General features: G+C 42.7%; 1 protein-coding gene across 2 annotated transcripts in view; it reads left to right on the forward strand.

Moving 5' to 3' along the window:
* NEK9 (NIMA related kinase 9) overlaps nucleotides 1-22194 on the forward strand; it is a 28360-nt gene continuing 6166 nt past the window's right edge. The window contains exons 1-20 of one of the 2 annotated variants that reach the window (XM_035108296.2): nucleotides 1-624; nucleotides 2782-2959; nucleotides 3634-3689; nucleotides 5588-5658; nucleotides 6429-6534; nucleotides 7298-7429; nucleotides 8033-8143; nucleotides 8515-8579; nucleotides 8882-8932; nucleotides 11431-11623; nucleotides 12114-12258; nucleotides 12817-13017; nucleotides 13633-13679; nucleotides 14817-14972; nucleotides 15340-15448; nucleotides 16562-16723; nucleotides 18638-18808; nucleotides 18985-19047; nucleotides 20069-20259; nucleotides 21589-21750. In XM_035108296.2, the coding sequence (XP_034964187.2) occupies nucleotides 436-624; nucleotides 2782-2959; nucleotides 3634-3689; nucleotides 5588-5658; nucleotides 6429-6534; nucleotides 7298-7429; nucleotides 8033-8143; nucleotides 8515-8579; nucleotides 8882-8932; nucleotides 11431-11623; nucleotides 12114-12258; nucleotides 12817-13017; nucleotides 13633-13679; nucleotides 14817-14972; nucleotides 15340-15448; nucleotides 16562-16723; nucleotides 18638-18808; nucleotides 18985-19047; nucleotides 20069-20259; nucleotides 21589-21750 (2559 nt within the window). In that variant the 5' untranslated portion in view covers nucleotides 1-435. The remainder of the gene's footprint in view (nucleotides 625-2781; nucleotides 2960-3633; nucleotides 3690-5587; nucleotides 5659-6428; nucleotides 6535-7297; nucleotides 7430-8032; nucleotides 8144-8514; nucleotides 8580-8881; nucleotides 8933-11430; nucleotides 11624-12113; nucleotides 12259-12816; nucleotides 13018-13632; nucleotides 13680-14816; nucleotides 14973-15339; nucleotides 15449-16561; nucleotides 16724-18637; nucleotides 18809-18984; nucleotides 19048-20068; nucleotides 20260-21588; nucleotides 21751-22194) is intronic. The other variant, XM_035108302.2, reaches the window with a different exon arrangement.

Raw genomic sequence — 22194 nt, forward strand, 5'->3', positions numbered from 1 at the left:
TCTCCGCGTGGCTCTCCCCTCGGCTTCGCGCCTGGTTCGCCAACGGCCTGTCGCGAACCTCCCTGCCGCGAGGTGCGCGGCCGCGCCTGGGCTGAAGTGGTTCCGGGTCGGGAAAAGCCGCCAACATGGAGCGCTGGGGGCCCGCGGGGCCTCCGGGAAGCCGGTGAAGGGAGGCAAGGGGCAGCAGCCCGGGCGGGGGAGAGGCCCTGCTGCTCGTCTGGTTCTGAGGCCGCGAGAGGGGCGCGCGCGTGCGCACAGCCGGAGCCCCGCGGAATCCGCGGCAGCGTCTGAGGCCGCAGCAGGAAGCTGCTGCTGCTGCCCACCGAGGTCTCCCTCGCAGCGGGGCCGCGGCTGGCGCTCGAGCCCTGCGGCGGGGAAGCCTCGCCTTCCCCTCGGCGCCCCTTTCCTCAGCCCCAGGGCAGGCAGGCAGCAGCCATGTCTCTGGGCGAGTATGAGCGGCACTGCGACTCCATCAACTCCGACTTCGACAACGAGTCTTCCGGCAGGAGCGGCTCCCGGCCTGGCCCTGTCTTAGGCGGCGAGCAAGAGGAGCTGCATTATGCCCCCATCCGTGTCCTGGGCCGGGGCGCCTTCGGAGAGGCCACCTTGTACCGCCGGACGGAGGTAAATCTGCGCCCGCCCCGCCATTCTTTCCCTCCTCCTCCCATCTCCGGGCGCGTTCGCTGAAGAGGCTCCCCTCCTCCCCCGTTGTTTGAATCTCAGCTCTAAGCCGCGAAGGAGGGCTGCGTTATTAGACACGAAATGCTCCTTAGATAGGCTATAGAGGTTCCCTCCCTTGTGCCTTTTGAATACTGACATATCCTGCAGATGTTCAAAGACGCAAGAGACCCAGCCAGGAAAGCAAGCAAGCAAACTTTGGCCATGCATCCAAGTAGCGTCTTCACGAATACTTAGGCTAAAGTATGAATAATTCTTCAGGGGGTTGTTCGCAAAGGAAGACGCAAGTTGACACTTTGGAAATCACGAAGTTGGAAGGGGTCACGAGGGTCATCTAGTCCAACCCCCTGCAATACAGGGACTCCTTTCCCCAAGGCGGGGCTTGAACCCACAATACTGAGATAAAGAATCTCATGCTGTACCAACTGAGCTATCACAGAAGGGTAAATGACAAAGGTGTTCTTGACTCTGGAAAGTGTGAAGTAGAAGAGAGCCCCTCAGAAGACACATGCCTCTTTGATAGGGGTTGATAAAATCAGGAGGGTGCTTAAGCAAAACCCAGAAGTTCTGCTGTGTTAATTTGAACTGGGTGCAGTTAGGGCTAAACAACACTTGTTGCTAAATGCCTCATTGGAGTTGTGTGATTGATTCTTTAAATGAAAATATCATCTGGTTAATCTGGATTGGCATAAGGAAAGGGGTAAATGCTTTTCTCCTGGCCCATGATCTCAACTAAAATTGAAGCTGTTGTTTTGTGTGGGAGAGATGCTTCCATTGATACCAGTCGTTAATTCCCAGTTCTAATTTGGCACTTGGAAGCTGATGGAATTTGGGTAGCTGAAAATGAAATGTGGCACAAGGATGTAGTGGTGATATTTCCTCTCAAACAGCTTCCTGTACAGGGATACTGTAAATGACAGGATGGAAGAGGGAGAAGGCAGCTGTAGAGCTGCATCATATTTCTGCAAGGATATGCCAGGCATATCATTTACAGTGCACAGAGGCTGATAACAAAGGATAGTCATAGACAGAAAAAACAAGCACAACTTTAAAGAAAAGTATCTTACACAAGGTTATAAGTGTTGCACCCATATGGACACTAACCTTTGCAGAACGGGTGAGTCAGTGGTAGAGTTGCCATGTGTTCTCTTTTTCCAGGACATGTCCTCTTTTTCAGGGGTGAGATTTGAGACAAAATGCATTTATTTGCTTTGAATCACCATCATAGCATCCTCTTTTTTGCTCTTCAAAATATGGCAACCCTAGTCAGTGGTATACAGATCTTGAAAGGGTACATCTATCATTCACTTCCTCAAGCAAAAAGGCTAACAGGGCCCAGTTAATTTAAAGGACCTGAAGATGTGTAGTTGTGGTTTTTGGAGGTTGAGGTAGAAGTGCCCATTTCTGTCACTTTCCAGAATATCAGCCAAACTCTTCCCTTAATACATTTCCATTTTGTTAATTGTTTTGCATCATTAACAGTGGTAGGTTATTGTTTTTTGTTGATTGATTTAATTTATATACCACCCTTCAAAGATCTCAGGGCAGTTCACCAGCATTTCCTGTGCAGAAAAGGAAACTTGATGGCACAGTTCAGTCAGTGATATATTTTAAATATGGCATTACAGAGAACCTGAAGGCCCCTGATCACATATTCTGCTACAGCTTCAGGGAGTTAAATACGGTAGCCCACTTAACAGACTGTCTAGATAAAACCATGGAATAAACAGGAATCTGCTTCAAGGATATAATACTAATTACTTCCAAGTTTTTATATCTTTTTCAATATAATATTGTTGCCGGAATATCTCACAAGTCCTATGAACTAATCAATTCCTGTTAGCGAATTTAGACAGTGTTTGTGTGGAGTTGTGTATGAAATAACCATAACCTTTCTTCTGAAAAGTTTATGCTATTTGATAATTATTCAAAAGGAAGAGAGTGTTAGTTGCAGATAGCGATTTTTGGCATCAGAAATAAGGAAATGCCATATGAAATCCATAGAGAATTTTTCAGACTAAATCTGAAAGTGAATGCAAAAAAGATTGATACCTTGTAAGAAATTAAACGTGCATTTAGCTAACTAGATTTTTTGTATTCCAGGATGACTCACTTGTAGTGTGGAAGGAAGTGGATCTTACAAGACTGTCAGAAAAAGAACGCCGTGATGCTTTGAATGAGATTGTTATCCTTGCACTTTTGCAACATGACAACATCATTGCCTATTACAATCACTTCATGGATAACACTACACTTCTAATTGAACTGGAATACTGTAATGGTGAGAACTTGTCTTGTAAACAACAGGCATCTCTTCCATCTTAGGTTCTGTGGGGGAAGATGAAACACAGAATCACTTTGTCTTGTTTATAGATGGCAGGCTTTAGTGACAGTTCTAACACAAACCAGAGTCATCTTGGAGAACTGCCACTTACATTTCACAGATACATATTCTAAAATGTATTTGTGGGAAGAAGAAACTTGGGAAGCAGAAATAGCTAAAGGAAAGATGAGGCACTAAATGCTCAATAAATCAGATACAAATCTGCAGAATCTTGCAGGAGAAGCCTGGAAGAGGGCATTAATTGTGGCAGCCCCTAAATTATGGAACTCCCTTCCCACAGAGGTGCATCTAGCAACTTCATTATTTGGCTTTCAGTGAATAAGAAATACACACCTCTTTACTTTGGCCTCTGACACCTGAGACGTGCATTTTCAGAACCTACCCTTAAATAAACAAAACAGATTATGATTGTATTTTTTAATTATAAGTTCTTAAATACTTTTAAACTGCATTTTGGATTGTAGTAACCTGCCTTGGAGTGCTTAGGGTAAAGTGCAGGTGATAATTATAATAATGAAAAAGCTTGAAAATGGCAAATTACTGGAGGATTTCTGGTTAATGCTAATAGAACGTTTACAATCGATAGGTAAGCATTTCTCTTTTAATTGCAGGGGGAAATCTCTATGATAAGATCCTGCGGCAGAAAGACAAGTTGTTTGAGGAAGAGGTAACTTGAACAAACTGAGAAGTAACAGAACAGAGTTTAGTACTATTTGATGTGCCTCATTTTCCCAGTATTTATTTCATGCTTATTGCTATAGTATTAGCCAGGGGTCAGCAACTTTTTTCAGCCGTGGGCCAGTCCACCGTCCCACAGATCATGTGGTGAGCCAGACTATATTTTGGAAAAAATATTGAACGAATTCCTATGCCCCACAAATAACCCAGAGATGCATTTTAAATAAAAGGACACATTCTACTCATGTAAAAACACACTGATTCCCAGACCGTCCGTGGACCGGATTGAGAAGGCGTTTGGGCTGCATCCGGCCCACGGGTCTGAGGTTGCCTACCCCTGGTTTTAGCAGATTGCAACACTTGTGCCAGGAAACAATTAGCCTTTTCTTGGTGTTCCAGTCTTGAACAGAACACTTTCATCCATCATTGTTGATCACGTATCAAGAGTAAAGCTGTTACTTGGGTTTCAGTGGTGTCCAGGTCTTTTGTTCCCTGCCCCCATGGAATGGTATTCTTCTGAGATTGTTCTTTAATTTACAGATAATCTTGTAGAATGTTACATTTTATCTGTAAATAAAAAAATGATTTAAGTCTTTTTTTAAAAAAAAAGTCAATCAAACAGTTAGTGTAATTTTGAGAACTATTAAAAATAGCATAGAAAAGTGAGCAGCAGAAATGCAGTGAAAAAAGTTCTTTATTAGCAGAACTGTTCTTCACTGTATGACAGAGTACAGTTAGAGAGCAAGCATTACTTGGTAAGGGAGCTCCAGGGTGTAAGCACAACCTTTGTAAAGATCTTACTCCTTTCTCTAATGTACTCATCTTAGTAAATGAGGGCATGAAGAACAGGGTTGTGCTTAAGGACCTTGTGGAATGGGAAGGTACACATGGGAGGAGGCAGAGGGGTTGCCATGCCATGGTAATTAGTTCTGTGATTTCACAGTCTTTATCTCTTTTTAGTTTTTTATTTTGGCCTGATGTTCAGACCATATTTCTAAATATAACTTGTAAATAGTGCAGTAAATGTCTGTCTGTAGGATTCTCATGCAGAGCAATTCCTGTGCATGTTTACTCAGTAGTAAAACCTACTGTGTTTGGTGGCACTTACTGCCAGGTAAGTATATATAGGATTGTAGCCTTAGACATAACTGTAGTTAGCTAGTATTACTAGTTTTCTGTAGGTTGCCCTTGGCTTATTATTAAGAGATTTATGAATCTGCATGACTATAATTACACAGCAAATCATAGGATAGCAACTCTAATGTAGAAACTGGTTATTCCTGCCAGTATGCTTAGAATTCCAAACTTCCTCTTCCATTCTATATTTTTAAAAAGGAACCAAAGTATCTACATTCTTCAATATCCTTAACCTAATTGTTAAATTTGGCAAGTAGAATAATACATGCAATTACTGATTTTATTTATTTTATTTTATTTATAAATTTGTTAGTCAGCTTTACAGCGGTTGACAGTGCAATACTTTGCGTGTTTATTCAGTAGTAAGTCCCAGTAGTAAGTGTTCAGTCGGGCTTATTCCCTAGTAAGTGCATCTAGAATTAGTGCTCCAAATGATTTAAAGCATTCTAAAAACCATCATATTAAAACAATTAAAACAGCTAAAACTAAACTCAAAAGCATATAACAAGTGTTTGTAACTGACAGATTCTGGCAATAGACTTTACAATTAAACATTTCCATTTGCTGGCATAAACTATATCATGAAGAGACAAGCACTTGTCATCTTACACCATGGAGACCACGTTATCCTGGAAAGATTACACCTTGAAAAATATCTCAACACTGAGTTGTTCATATTGGAATAATAAAATGATATTTCTAAAATAAACTTTCTGCAGTGTTTCCCGTGTGAACTCTCTTTCTTTGCAGATGGTAGTGTGGTACCTATTTCAGATTGCATCAGCAGTGAGCTGCATCCACAGGGAAGGAATCCTTCACAGGTAGGTGTGATTAATGAAGCTTGGGCTAATTTGTGGCCTAGTGCCTGAAGGTAAAACACGCTTGAGAGTATTGATAGCATGCTGCTGCAAATACCATTTTAGTTAGTTTTTCCCGTGCTGCATTTTTTGAGCATCTACTGTGGTTCCTTTTTAGATTGTCTGTTTTAAGTATTTTACTAATAGCATTTTATTTTACTTGGTATTTTATAGTAATTGGTACTTTTATTGTTGTTAACTGTTTAGGGCATTTGATATGATGACAGGGAATAAATATTTATCATAACAAATTGTGGGCGGTATTAAATATGCTTGTTCTATCAGTGAAACTTCCCCAGCTGTCCATGTGAGCCTCCCACATGCTCCCTAAATCTGTGGGTTCCTCCAACCCACTGGAGCAGTTGTGGAGTGCACTGGGTGCATGTGTAGGGCAGGGAGTTCTGTTACGCAAATGGAAATCCTTGTGCTAATGGAACAAGTGCATTGGATACCATCCTAAAAGTAGAGTAAAGGGAAGCAATCTGATTTGCTTTACTCTTCTTAGCACAGAAATTGGATTTCCTATACTACAGATAACTTGATACCCTAGTGCAGTCTTCCTCAACCTTGGTACCACCAGTTGTTGTAGGACTACGAAAATCTGTGACATCAGGTGTGGAGAGGAATGAGTTAAATCCTTTCACAGTAACATCAATAAAGGGGGAATAGCAGCATACTGAGTCCTATACTTGGTGATTGGAAGAACTACATCACTTTAATGCTTCTTTTTCTAGAGATATAAAGACACTGAATATCTTCCTCACTAAAGCAAATCTTATAAAACTGGGTGACTATGGTTTGGCGAAAAAGCTGAACTCTGAATATTCGATGGCTGAAACAGTGAGTGCCTGCAACTTTAATGTTTTGATAGACTAATTTACCTGTGCCTGTCTGGGATTTTGTGCGCAAAAATCAGGAGTTTGGGGCATAGCTGCCAAGTTTTCCCTTTTATCGCGAGGAAGCCTATTCAGCATAAGGGAAAATCCCTTAAAAAAATGGATAACTTGGCAGCTATGGTTTGGGGTCCTTTGATGCCACTTCATGCTGTTTGCTTCTTTTCCTACTTTCTGAATTGTCTTGTTAGAAATAGAATATCTTCTGTTACTCTGTAACCTGCCATTAGCAAATACAGTATGTATTCATTCAGATTTGCAACCCTCCAGTTGGGAAGGGCGGCAGATCCAGCCTCCGTGGAGCATGCTTGTAAGCTACCACTACTGGCTCTTTCTCCTCTGCATGCCCACAGCCATGCAGTCATGCTGCTGCTGCACCTGTCTGTTGCCCAGAAGCAGGTGGCGTGGGCATGCAGGCGGTGGGTGTGCAGCAGAGGCAGTGGGAGGGTTGGAGTGGCATTTTCTGTTCTGCCTTTAGTGGCAAAACAGTCTTGGGCCAGCCCAGAACAGAACAGAAGACGTCTTATGATCCAGTAGTTAAGTTTTTACTCTGCATGCTGAAACACAATATAAGCATGTTTGGGAGATGGGTGTTGTTATATAAAATGACTAGAAATTAGCACTTGCAGGGAAAACAACGAACCGTGTCTGATCCACTAGTATCAAGGAGTTGGGCAGACTATCTCTAACATTTTTGCTCTGTTGTGTAGTTGGTAGGAACCCCGTACTACATGTCTCCAGAGCTCTGCCAGGGAGTAAAATACAACTTCAAATCTGATATCTGGGCAGTTGGTTGTGTTGCCTTTGAGCTCCTCACACTGAAAAGAACTTTTGATGCAACAGTAAGTCACACTTATGTTGGTCACTAACACTACATAATTTCCTTTAGTCATTTTTAATGTTCTGTGTGTGCTTGAGAGAGTGAGAGGGATCCCCCAGTTGTGAAGAATGTGTTACAGTGAGAACTGTAGGTCAGTTGGGTATCTCCTGTTCAGGGATGGTTATCATGCTTGAATTAGACCCACTGAAATTGATGGACCCAAATAACAAGTCCATTGATTTAAGTGGTTCTGAATATGACTTAGTTGGATATCACCCAGTAAATTGTCCCTTGCTGATGTTCTGAGTCTATCTAGAATGTGCATAGGAAGTTGTCTTCTACTGAATCATACAGTTGCTATATGTAGCTTGGTATTTTCTACACTGCCTGAAAGTGGTTGTCTAGGGTTTCAGGTAGGAGTCTCTTCCAACCTTACCTGGAGATGCTCGAATTGAATCTAGAACTTTTTGCATGAAGAGCAAATGTTCTGACACTGAGCTATGTTCCAATAGTACGTAACATCTTAAACAATCAAAGAGAGAGAGAATATAATGCAGATCCACAGGACATCTTCTTAAACAGGTTCTCCAGATGCACTTGAATGATCACACTATTTCCTTTCTAGAATCCCTTGAACCTCTGTGTGAAGATTGTGCAAGGGAACAGAGCAATGGAGGTAGATTCCAGTGTTTATTCTCTGGACCTAATCCACATGGTCCACTCCTGCCTTGATCAGGTTGGTGAGATACAATTTTCTTTCAACTTTGCTGCCTCAGTGACACAACTTCAGAGGAAAGTGGGGTAAAAAGGCTGGATATGTAAGTTTCTGAGCATCCTTGTGTTTGGGCTCAGCAGAATGTGTGTTCTTGGCTGCCCAAGATCTACAGCGGCTTAGAAACTGTTAAAATACCTTCATATTTGAAGTGAAGAATCTACAGTGGCCTTTAACTTGACACTTCCTGCTAACTTTAATATTCTTTTGATTCTCTGTGTTTTGGGGAAATGGGTAAAGACCATAAGAATGTGGTTAGTTAATCTGCCCTGAGACTTAATTGTTGAAAAATGATCCCTTTCCTTAGGGAGTGACCTGTCACTCACCTCTTTCAGGATCCTGAGAAGAGACCGACTGCTGATGAGCTGCTTGAGAGTCCCATTATCAGCAAGCACAGGAGGTAAAGAGTTGTACATTCTTTGGACATGAACAGGCCATGTGGTTTGGGAGAGAGCTACAGAATCTTGTACAGCCTACTAGTCATGTCAATGCTTCCCACATTCAGTCACTTTGGCCATTGACTGATGAGGCACATCTTAGAATCATAGCGTTGGAAGGGACCCCGAGGGCCATCTAGTAGGATTAGGTAGGATTCTTCTGCATGGCATTTAGTGTCTGTTAAGCCTGTTGGAATCCCCTGTCAGAAGTGCTGTAATAATAGATGGTTGCTATTCTTCTTATTGCTTCTTTTTTTCATGGCAGGGAGATGGAAGAGAAAGTTGCGCTGCTTAATGGCCCAAACAAACGACCAAGGTAATGGAGTGTGTGTTGAACAGCGGAATTAAAGGATAGGTCCCTAGACATACTCACCCTTACTTGATTGCTTCACACTTTCAATGTTATCTTTTAGGTAATGCATGAGGCAACCACCTTGCTAAGCTAAGCAGGTCTGAATCTGGTCTGCACCTGGATGGGAGACCACCTGGGTACAATGTGTACCCTGCCTTGAGTTCCAAAAGGGAAGAAGGCAGCTTCCACTCTAGTTGTAAACTCTGCCCATTCTTCTCTACAGATTTAAATTGGACAGCATCCAACTAAGCAGTTCTGCTAATGCAAGGAGTTAGCTGCGGAGTGGAACTTACCTGCCCACAACTCTTCCTGTTGTGACACTTAAATCTGTTCAGGGGATGCACAAGGAGAAGGTGGGGAACTTCCATTGTGCAGCTAAAACTCCTTGAGCAAGCAGAACTGTTTAGTTGTATGCCACCTGTTGACATGACACCAAACTGCACTTACAAATACTGCATTGCTGATACTACATTTTTTTCTCCTAAAGATAAAAGCCATTTGCTGTGGAAGATTACCCTTCATGGAATGCTGTAAATTTGTGTGTGTAGTGAAATTGGGGGAACGTTTATGTATGTATAAACTTTGGTTCATGATGTGATGCATCCTGGGACCAGCCAGAACTCAGCATACAGTACTGGGAGTGGACTCTGTTTGGCCCCTTTAAGAGGAATGTTAGTTTGTCAATTTACTTGCCTCTTGTGTAAAGCCAGGAGGAAACCCCTTATCTGATCTGCTGTTTTTGTGTGAAATGATGTGTTTTGGGAGTGTTAAAAAGCCACAGCTTTTGCCTAATTAAAGACCCAGCTGGGTTATAGGTCTCTGGGAATGGAAAGGGAGTGACCCTTTGTAAATTGAGAAAAACAGGTAACTGCTCTCAGCTGCTTTGATCCTTGGCAGCACAAGGTGTATGTCTATCACTCCCCCATTGGGTAACCCACAAATTAAAGATTTAAATTGATTGGCTCTTTAATGAAGATCCCTAGTGGGCTCACAAACTATGAGAGTCTTGGTTTTGAAATGCTAATTTGCTTAATGCTGTTGCTGAGGTTAGACCAGCCATGCTGCCCCTTTGTTATGCTCTTTGCCTAAGGGAGATAGAGCAACATTCCTTGTCCTTCTAAAGTTTTAGTATGTGAGTATTAGTGTCTTAGCTAGTGATACTTTGCAATGTTATTATTTTATTGTTTGTAATACCTTTCTGAGAATTGTGTATCCTTTTTTTATATTCTGCCTTTCTCTTAAATCTTGAAAGGACATTTTGGTTTCTTTGTTTTGTGTCTCCAGCTGCGAAGCTGAATCCAGTGTCTGGCCATAAGGTTTCTCTACCGTTAGAATTTCTGCCTGGGTCTGCGGTAAAGCAGCCAGAGCCGTCAGCCCGGAACAGTGGGAGGGGTTGCTCCTTTTACCCCCGTCTTAGGGCTGCCGGTAGTTAAAAGGGAGTGGTGGCAGCAACTACCCTTTTTTGCATTTTGTGTATTTTTGGGGAGAACCCGTGTCCTCTCTTTCTTCCGGTTTCCCAACCCTACCTTGGATAACCCTTTGTTCCCTTCGTTTAAACCCGTCAACCCTTGAATCACCACAGTGTGTAACAAAATGTCAATGTTCGAAACCGGGGGTCAGCAACCTTTTTTAGCCATGGGCCAGTCCACCGTCCCTCAGACCAAGTGGTGGGGTGGACTATATTTTTTGGGGGGAAATTAACAAATTCCTATGCCCCACAAATAACCCAGAGGTGCATTTTAAAACATGCTGATCCCTGGACCGTCTGTGGACTGGATTGAAAAGGCGATTGGGCCACATCCTGCCCACGGGCCTGAGGTTGCCTACCCCTGTTCTAAACAGAGAGCCAGTGTGGTGTGGTTAAGAGCGGTAGACTCATAATCTGGTGAACCGGCTTCACATCTCTGCTCCTCCATATGCAGCTGCTGGGTGACCTTGGGCTAGTCACACTTCTCTGAAGTCTCTCAGCCCCACTCACCTCACAGAGTGTTTGTTGTGGGAGAGGAAGGAGAATGTTAGCCGCTTTGAGACTCCTTTGGGTAGTGATAAAGCGGGATATCAAATTCAAACTCTTTTTCTTCTAAACAAGGTTGCTGAAGTGTTTGCATATTTTTTTCCGTTTTTAACTGAAGCTTTGCTCATGCCACTTATTTCTGGAAATTCAAAAGCTTTGCTCGAATCATCAAATTGGATTCTGATCTTTTTTTAAATGCAGATTGGAATAAGTAATCTTCTTCAACCTTTGTTTATCTATTCCTAGGTTCCCTACCTTTAAATTCCTAATGCTGTTTATGTGGCTTCTGAACAACACAAGTACCACTAAGGCTTATATAAAATGTTTCTGCCTGGAACCTGGGAATTTAATTTTCTTCCAGCTTGTCTTCTATTTCAGGGCTTCTAAAGCTGCTCATGCTAAACATTGGCGATTCTTCATAACTCCATATTGACCTCATGTTTTACAGAACAAGCACCATGAACGAGGCTCCTATTGCTGTGGTGACATCACGCACAAGTGAAGTATATGTCTGGGGGGGTGGGAAGTCATCCCCTCAGAAGCTGGATGCCATTAAAAGTGGCTGCAGTGCGCGGCAGGTCTGTGCAGGAAACACCCATTTTGCAGTGGTTACAGTGGAAAAGGAGCTCTATACTTGGGTGGTAAGTGAAGTGTATGAAAAGTACTTTGGAAACTTGGATAATTTTTGAAGGCAATGGAAAGGATCTTGCATGAGTCATGTTTAAGGTGTCACATCACTACTGATTGTCAGTATAGTTGGATATTCCTAGTTAATAAGTTGCAAAAAGTTGTAAGAGGTGTTACTCCCCATTCAAGAGTTTATGCTGCTTAAGTTCAAGGGTTTTTGTTCGTTTGTTTTGCTTTCTGTATATGGCAGCAGTTGTTGCACCTCCAGGAAAACGCCCCAAAGGTTCAGACAAGTGCAGCAACACCTTATAACATGTGAGAGGCTGTTGCTGAAAGAAAAATAGGGCACTCTCCCCAGTGTGTGCATGAAGGTGTACATGGGTTTCTCAGGATCCCAGTTGAAGTATATATGGTTTGTTACTTGGTTCCTTCTCATCAGACTTACTAATAATGATCCTTGGAGCTCCCAGGATGCATCCTTTACCATGCTTCTGCATATTACAGAACATGCAAGGGGGCACCAAATTGCATGGCCAACTGGGACATGGAGACAAAGCCTCCTATCGGCAGCCTAAGCATGTGGAAAAACTGCAGGGCAAAGCCATTCGCCAAGTGTCTTGTGGAGATGACTTTACTATCTGCATCACAGGTAAGAGACAGGTAAAATGTACCAGCAGATAAATGGTGTGGAAGAACTCAAATGCTATATTGTTTTTGTTATACTCTATACGTTGTAAACCACCCTGTGGTCCTTGGATGAAGGGTGATGCATAAATTTAATAGCATAGGTATTGGCTGAAAGAGAAAATGACCTTTGCTGGCAAGAGAGCATGAAATATTATGGCATAGGTAAATACAGGGAATAGCTGTACTGCTGCTCTGGAATTAGTGCAGCTTCCCAAGATCAATATTTATTTCATGTTGTTTTAAACATTTATACATCACCAACGTTTATATACAGCGTAAAACCAATAAAATAAAACACAAAAAGATGAAGAAAAGATGTCAAAAAAGATTCTGCATGATAACCTCTGTGATATGCACACACAGTGTAGATATGGGACACCCTATCATTTAGTGGATGCAGGGCACATTAGTCCAAGCATGTAATTGATCTAGATAATTAGATAACATGGTAGTCTGGTATCCCTGTGTTTGAAGGAGTCAGAATCTCTATCTTACTCATTTGTCCCTCCCTTTCATATAGATGAGGGTCAAGCCTTTGCCTTCGGCTCAGACTACTATGGCTGTATAGGTGTTTCCAAGGCATTTGGTTCTGAGGTTTTGGAGCCCAGGCAGCTGACTGTGTTCCTCAGCAACCCGGTGGAGCAGGTTTCCTGTGGAGATAACCATGTGGCTGTGCTGACCCGAAACCGAGAGGTCTACACATGGGGCTGTGGAGAATATGGTATGTGGCTTTTATCTGCAGTCCCTTATATTGGCAGTAGAGACTGACGCAAAATGCACACAATGAGAGTCATTCAAAGGAAAAACATGCATGCTCCTTCTCAAGTTTCATTTTACATGGTTGTGAACCACTTAGGTTTTCTTAAAATCAAATGGCACTATTTTGGTAACTGACTGGTGACAGATCTAACTTTTACTGTTATGAAAGACATCACATTAAATTGGGATCCTTAATTCTGGAAAGATGGATGGTCATATCTATGATGTTGGATCTGTGAACATGAGAAATGAGGCAGCCCTGTTTCCTCAGACTGGACAGTCTGCTTTAAATCTGAAAGCCATTATTTCAAATAGTGTCCTTCAGCCAGGGGCGAAACTAGGCTTTACTTCACCCAGGTCAAAGAGCCAGTTTGGCAACACACCCCACACATTTGTGTACACACACACACACACACACACACACACACACACACACACACACAGGCTTGGAGTCTCAATGCGCCCCCCTCTAGATGCTTCACTTGGGGCAAACCCCCCAATTCTCCCCTCCCCCCATAGCTATGGCACTGCCTTCAGCACTAGGAAATTTCTCAATATTGTCTCTTCTCAAATGCAGGTCGCTTAGGTTTGGATTCAGAAGAGGATCACAGCCTCCCCCAGAAGGTAAAACTGACCAGATTTTGCTATAACTTTATGGGCTTCACTCAGGTCCACTGTGGCTCTGTTGTGGAGTATGTCCTCTTAAGACAGTTTTCTAAAGCTATAACAATGTTAAGACCACGAATTTGGTACAGTTCAATAATTAATAGGGATAAGTGGAAGAAAATAATTCTAAGATCACTTCTTATTGCGCCTAAGATTTCAGACTAAAACTGCAGAGTGGAAGAAAAGGAGGACCTTTTCTGCCTCCCCACTTCCAGCTACTCTCTGAAGACTGGAGAAGAGACCCTCTTAAGAATATTAGGGGGGTGGGCAGGGGAAGAACTAGACCAGGGGTCGGCAACCTACGGCCCATGGGCCACAAGCAGCCGACGGGGTTGTTTAAACGGCCCACGAGCCGCCCGCTCGGTGAGTCCCCACGCGCTGCACTAAACTGGCGCAGGGTGGAGCAGGGACTCGCTTCCGCGGCGCCAGAAATTGTGTCTGCGCATGTGCAGTCGCTGGAAATCGCATCTGTGCAGACACAGATGCCGGAAATTGCGTATGCACAGACGCAATCCGGCCCACGGAGCGATCTCCGCGGGAGTGAACCGGCCCAGGCGAGGTAAATCTTGCTGACCCCTGGACTAGACCATGTGAAAAATGAGCATAATATTTTAGTTTCAGTTCATTCATTTTCAGCTTTGTATTCTTGTTATAAAAGCACCTAGACATTCTGCTGTTGTGTAGGTTTATGGTTCCATTTAGCTCCTAGCTTTCATATCTCGGTTTCTAACACTGGCACCACTACTGAGGAGGCATCCTGCCTGTAGCTTCACTTCTCGCAGCAAGGGAACCACCAGAAGGCCCTTGGTGCTAGATCTCCTTTCTACCTAGTCCAGATATTATTATGGAGGTCGGAGTATTTGTCCAATTTGCCCAGAATTATTTAATCTTGCTAACAGCAGGTCTCCGGGATTTTAAGCAGAGGTCTTTCATGTCGCTTGCTACTTCATCCTTTTTTTTAAAGTAGAGGTTCTAAGGATTGTATTGGGACTTTGTACATACAAAGCATCTACTCTGCTATTGAACTAAAATTTCTCTTACTTGGTGACTCTGCACTATTCCGTTGCAAGGATGTATTATGTTTCTTCTCTATAGGTAGAAATTCAGAAGACTTCCAATATTGTTTCAGTCCAGTGTGGCAGTGATGGAACCTTCCTACTCACACAAGCAGGCAAGGTTTTGGCTTGCGGTCTGAATGAGTTCAACAAACTGGGCCTGAACCAATGCACTTCAGGGATCATTAACCACGATGTAAGTAGTAATTTTCAAATTGCATGGGAAATAAAGTTCTGGAAGTAGCAAACATGTATCTATTAATAAAACGAATTTATTTTCAATAATCATTAATAAATGAAATATAAAATATGTATTGAGTACTAGGTTGGAGCCTTAGAAGGAAAAGAAAAACTTAACGTGATATACCATGATTGGCAGTAGGCTGCTTTCAGTTTTGTGTGGTACATTCAGCTACAGGTTGGGTATATTTGAGCAATCCGTACAAGAAAATAGAATTTGATCTAGGCAAAAATTGTTTGCTTTGGAAGGACTTGTGTGATACTCTGGCTTAGTGAAGCACCACATGGATAGATTTGTTGGGCTGTCTGCTCTCTTCCCTTAGGCTTACCAAGAAATTCCATACACCACCTGCTTCACTTTGGCCAAGAAACTCTCCTTCTACAAGGTTCGCACCATTGCCCCAGGAAAGACACACACAGCTGCCATAGATGGTGAGATCTAATCCCATTGTATTCACCCCCACAGCGCAGTTCCATTTACATATGTGTGTGCTAGCCTCTTAAGCATTACTACCCAGTGTCAAATCTGCATTATTGCAGGCAATATGTTGGATTGTGATGGCTTCTCAACTTCAGGTAGTGTTGAACGAGGCCAATTATTTAAATCAATTCCAATCAGTTTTCTGGCCTGATTTTGGGAAGGGAAAAAGCCTTGATTCCCTGGTTGCTGACATGCTGGAGAATGAATAGGGGTTGGGGGCAGGGATGCAACCCTGTTGGTTCTCCTGGACTTCAGTGAGTTTTGGTTCCATCGGCCATAAGTATCATTTTTGATTATAATTGTATTTTATTCTTACAAAATAAAATCTGTAAAATACTTGGGGTGGGGGGTGCTTAATGGCCCAAACAAACCACCAGGGTAATGGATTGAGTGTTGAAGAGTGGAATTAAAGTATGTTTCAACATCAGAATCTGTTCATCACATCCCTCACGCACATAGATCCGTTCGACTGGTAAACATTGAAAATTAATAAAGTACAGACTCGTTAAAATTAGTGCACCCTTTCATTTAGCACTGTATTTTAAATCTGTTGTTTCAAAATTTAAGCTCTACAAACTATTTGAGGTTTATTGAACAGGACCCAAAATGCTGACTTTGAAATTAGTTTCTTTGTTCCACATTAGTAAAAAAAAATCTGAAACCTGAGAATTACCAGTGAATCCAACTATCTGATAAAGAGGAAGCCTGTCTGGATCTCCAGTAGAGCTTAGCCACTGATGTGCATAGCTGCCAAGTCTCCCGCTAAAAAATGCGGGATCAGCAGCAGCGCAGCAGCGGAAGTCGCTTCTACGCATGTCCGTACATGCGTAGAAGCGACTTACGGTGCCGCGCTACCCATGTCTGGGCACCGGAAATCGGGCAGCGCGGGCACCCAAAATGGAGCCTCCCTGGCAGGTAGGAAATCCAGGGGATTTACGGGATTTTTTTCCAATCCGGGCTGCCAGTGGGAAACGGTTTAAAATACAGGGGTTTCCTGCGAAAAACGGAAGACTTGGCAGCTATGCTGATGTGTTATCCACAATGAGCCTTGTTCTTTCTTTCAGAACGGGGTCGTTTGCTTACCTTTGGCTCCAACAAGTGTGGGCAGCTGGGTGTTGGAGACTATAAGAAACGTCTGGGTATTAATCTGCTAGGCGGACCTCTTGGGGGGAAGCAGGTCATCAGGGTTTCCTGTGGTGATGAATTCACTATAGCTGCTACTGATGGTGAGTGTTGGTGCTGGAGGGTTGGCAATGATTTTTTGTAAGCAGCATCTACAGAGGGCCAAAGGTGGCTACCTACAACATTGGAGGAGAATAACATCCCAACTGATTTTCATTAGAGGAGAGGAACTTTGCTGTCTAGCAATAATTGTAGTAAAGCAACACAAAACATAATGTTCCTGCAGGAGTGCCATATGCTGGTGGTTGGGAATCTCTGGCCTAAGTAGGCCTGTCAGACCTCTCCCTTTTGGCTTGCCAAGCTGTTTTGTGCAAGCCACACCCACCTGTCAAACATCCGATGACCTGTGATGTCAGGTGTGATGCGGTAAAAGGGATATCTAATCTTCATTCTAGGGACCCAGGTGGCGCTGTGGGTTAAACCACAGAGTCTAGGGCTTGCTGATCAGAAGGTTGGCGGTTCGAATCCCTGCAACGGAGTGAGCTCCCGTTGCTCGGTCCCAGCTCCTGCCCACCTAGCAGTTCGAAAGCACATCAAAGTGCAAGTAGATAAATAGGGACCGCTCCGGCGGGAAGGTAAACGGCGTTTCCGTGCGCTGCTCTGGTTCGGCAGAAGCAGCTTTGTCATGCTGGCCACATGACCCGGAAGCTGTCTGCGGACAAACGCCGGCTCCCTCGGCCTATAGAGCAAGATGAGCGCCGCAACCCCAGAATCGGACACGACTGGACCTGATGGTCAGGGGCCCCTTTACCTTTAATCTTCATTCTAAGCACTACAGCGCTAAGATTGGAGATAAGCCCTCTGGCTACTCATTGACAATAAAAGGCATTATTTCCTTTTACTGCCACTTAATGCTGGGTTGAGGGTAGAAATGCTGCCTTCTGTCTTTTACTGTTAAGAGAGAGCTCTGCCTAATCTTTATCTTCATATCTTTGTGCAAAACAACATATATCTAAGATTGGAGATAAACCATCTGTCTGCTCTTTCTCTAAAGAACAGGTAGAGAGCCTATCTCCAGCCTTAGTGCTGTGGTGCTTAGCACTAATAAAGGGTGATAAAATCCCCAATCTTCTGTAAAATTAAGGCAGAGGGGTATTTCCAGCCACCCCTTCCAAGAACTGGAGTGGAGATAGAAATGCTGAGTATATGTGCATGCATGCGTACCTGGTGTGCGAGTGCATGTATGACTAAGTATATTACTGCATGTATGTATATGCATGTGAGAAGTTGAGAGGTGTCTTGTGTATGTGTGACAATGGGGGATTAGAGGTACATTAGAGGTCCTCTTTTCTTCCATTCACCCACCATTGAAATGAAGCTCCCAGAATACTGGGCAAGTTCCAGTCTGGCCCCTCGCGGAAAATAGGTTCTCAACCCCTGTCTCATGGTGCTCTTCTGGACCAGGGGTCAGCAACCTTTTTCAGCTATGGGCCGGTCCACCGTCCCTCAGACCTTGTGGGGGGCCAGGTTATATTTTGGGGGGGAAATGAACAAATTACAATGTCCCACAAATAACCCAGAGATGCATTTTAAATAAAAGCACACATTCTACTCATGTAAAAACATGCTAATTCTCAGACCGTCCGCGGGCCGGATTGAGAAGGCGAATGGGCTGCACCTGGCCCCTGGGCCTTAGCGGTTTCCCATAGGAATGCATTGAAATTTCTTTTTTTGCCCATAGGAACACATTAATTAAATTCCAATGCATTCCTATGGGAAACGATGATTCGCAAGACGAATTTTTCGCAAAATGAATTCGTCTTGCAAGTCACCATCAGATCGCAAGACGCATTCATCTTGCGAAAAATTTGTCTTGCAGGGCATTCGTCTTGCCACTGTATTAAAATTTCAACTAAAGGTGAGCCATTTGAGTGGAATGAAATGCAACTGTGTAGGAATCATTGAAAGGCAGTTTGGAGTGTCTGACTTGAGACTAATAAAACTTTTCTCTTCCCCAGATAACCATATCTTTGCCTGGGGTAATGGTGGAAATGGCCGTTTAGCAATGACACCAACAGAAAGGGCTCATAGTTCTGATATTTGTACATCATGGCCTCGGCCCATTTTTGGTTCCCTGCATCACGTCCCAGATTTATCTTGCCGTGGCTGGCACACCATCATAATTGTTGGTGAGTATTTAAAAGTTGGGAAACTGGAGCCTATTCAGGAATACTTGTCTTCTTTAATCATAAGGGAAATGTAAAATGTAACAAGTTCTCTGGAAGAGTAGGCGATAAGCTTTCTAAGGAAATAGGTCAGCATGTTTTTGGAACCTTTATCTGAGAAAATTTTCCTTTCTTTCCAGAAAAAGTTATAAATTCTAAAACCATTCTCCGCTCCAGTAGCAGTGGCCTCTCAATTGGGACTGGTAAGTAATCAGACTTTTAATAATAGGCAAAAGCTGGGAAAGCACCAACTAGGCTTTAGGAAGGAGGTGGGAGGACTCTAGGACCCTATCAGAGCCCTTGTGCCTCCTTCCCCAAGCCAAGTGCCTTGCTTACCCGGCTTTGGAAAAGGCAGCATGAGGGCTGGGCGGTGTGTGTGTCAAATGTTGCGAAGAGCCACCAAAGAGGCCTCAATGGCTGCATGTGGCTCTCAGGCCATCTTGCCTGCTGCTCGATGGACCAAATGGGCTGACTCAGTGTACCTTCATTCCTATTTGAAAACCTCATCTTGACCTAGTCCAGCCATTACTTTTTAAAAACTCCTCTGGTAGATTATTTTATTTTTGTGGCTTATTCTCTCTCTCCCCCCCCCCCCACATTTCATACATCAGAGAGCACAAAGGTCCTTTTCCTTGACTAACCTGGTTCAGCCCACCTGCTTGAATCAGTAGATGGAGAACTAGTCTGTCTAAGAAGATGGATAAGTGGTATTGCTAGTAAAGAAAAAGATGGTGAAAGTTACAGTTGGGGAAGAGGGGCAGGGGTGATAAAATAAGTCTCTTCCTATTATGTTTGAAATAATAGTTTGTAGACAAATGTCTGAGAATATATAGTAGGTTTATCTATCACAAAAATCTAAGGGATCTGCATTTCCAGAAAGTAGTTACTTTTGGCTCAGTGTAAGCTACTGTAAGTCCCAAGTGAGTTAGTTTCTTTTCCCTTCCACGCCCCCCACAACCAGTGTATACACATTAGTATAATTTATTATAATTGTGTAAAATTGTGTGTCTAGTAAAAAATAATTCCAAACCACACACACACACACACACACACACACACACACACGTATGTTTACGTTCTGGATATGATGTTTATTGTTGGATTATCTTCTCTTTACATCACTGTTCTGAAGTCTGACAAGACCTGCATTCCCAAGGCTGAAAATGCTCCTGAGTGAACAAGGGAAATATTTAAGGATTTTAATACTCTACCCTTTTCTGCTAGTGGCCCAAAGCTCTACAGCTGAAGGAGGAGAAGAGGAGGAAAGTGAGCGGGACTCTGAGACCCCTGATCCCAGCAGAGGTTTCCGAGGAACCATGGAAGCAGACCATGGGATGGGGGATCAGATTAGTGCAACAGAAGCAGTTGCAGATATCAGTGGTGCTAGTAGCTCCTGCCCTAGCTGGTTACGCAAGGTAACAATTTCTATCTCACCTAAAGCAAAGAGGGTTCAGGAAAACTGAATTGCATTTATCCAATAAAGGTATTGCATTTGTGGGTGAGAGGTTTCTCCTTGAACTTTAGAATTTTAGAATTGTAGAGTTGGAAGGGACCCTAAGGACAATCTAGTTCAAGCCCCTGCAGTGTAGGAATCACAACTAAAGAATCCCTGATAGGTGCCCATCCAACATGTTAAAAAAACTCCAGTGAAGGAGAATCTCCCACTTTCTGAGGTAGTCTGTTCCTCTTTCAAATACCGGTAGCTCTTACTGTCAGGAAGTTCTTCTGAATGCTCTTTTCTTGGCTATTCATAAAAACACCATGGTAACTTTTGCCTCTACTCTGGAATCACTTCTAAGGGCGTAGTTTGAATAGCTTTGTAGGTGGGGCTTTTCAGGTAACAGATTCACTGCAGAAGAAAGAAAAGAAACCTTGATCGGTTTTGAATTCCAAACCCATAACTTTACGATGTATACTACCACTTGGAGTTTTGTGATTTAGCAGTGTATAAATCTTTCTAATTAAAACAAACAAACAAAAATGGGCCCAGAAATCCAGATTCAAAGCTTAAGCGATTGAGATTAAGGTAGAAACCATTTTAAACTGTTTCTGGGATTTAGTTTATATTTTCTTTTCATGGTGTGCTTTTTATCATTTTGTTTGTAAATGCCCTGAAAGCTGATGTTGAAAGGTGATTAGCTTCTGATTAGCTTCTAGTAAAAATAACTGAGCTGAAGCAAGTTAAAGCTACAATGTATCCCACCTAGCCTTTTGTATCAATGAAATTTCTTTTTACCCAGTGCCTGTTCTTTTAAACAGTAATGCTAAAAAAGAATGCTGAAAGATTAGTTCATAATGCGTAGAATACATTCTGTTGACCTCCCTTGTAAAATGGAACAGCAGGATAAGTAAGTGTAAAAACCTTGTAAAAATTAAAAATACATAAATTCAGAAAATCTAAAGATAAAAATAAAAAAATTGTTACACTCTTAACAAAGTTTGGAAACACGTGAAATGTACATCAGTAATGACTAAAAAATTACTCATAGAAATCTTAATAAACCTCCACATGTTTGACTCATATCTGAACCATTATCTGCAGTGTGAATCACAATCTGGCTATTTTCTAAACAAAAAGAGAATGCCACATGCGTCCGTTTTTCATATTCCTCATATTGCAGCAAAGGTTGATAAGAAAGTGAAGAAAATCTGACATTGTTCATTCTTTCATTCTCTCTCTCTCTCTCTCTCTCTCTCTGTGTGTGTGTGTGTGTGTGTGTGTGTGTGTGTGTGTGTAAAACCAGGAGCTGGAGAATGCAGAGTTCATCCCCATGCCTGAAAACCCCTCTCTTGTGAGCCTAGCCTCTTCAGAATCTGACAAAGAAACTCTTCCTTACAATGAGCTGAAGGGACTGCACTTGGCTTCACCCACACATGTTGATAACACGCCTGAAGCAGGATCTTGGGTAATGTAAATTGCTAAACATATGGAACTCTTCAAGACAGTTCGGGGCTGATGGTAGAAATAGGATGGAAGGATAATAATTAATACTGGCCTAAATACAGACTCTACATGGGAAAGGGAGATAGTACATAGGAGAGGAGGTAGTCTTTTCTGAATACTGGATAACAGTGAGAAATTAATCCCAGGAGGAACTGATTTAGCAAGGAGACAGATTGCTGAGAATTATCTGAAACTGATGCTGTTTAAGGGCTTCATAATTTAATTTACCTCACTCTAAGGAGCACCTTTGGTAAGGCACTTTTTACCCTTCATTTCAAGAAATCAGATTATGGTTGAAGAGGAGAATTAAAGAAATAAAACATCTCAAGAACAGTCTCAAAATAGAATGCATATGACATTTGCAGCTACAGATTTGACAATGGTTTCTCTATGAGCTAATATTTCA

This window comes from Zootoca vivipara, chromosome 1, assembly GCF_963506605.1.
Source record: "Zootoca vivipara chromosome 1, rZooViv1.1, whole genome shotgun sequence".
NCBI classification, from domain to species: Eukaryota; Metazoa; Chordata; class Lepidosauria; order Squamata; family Lacertidae; genus Zootoca; species Zootoca vivipara.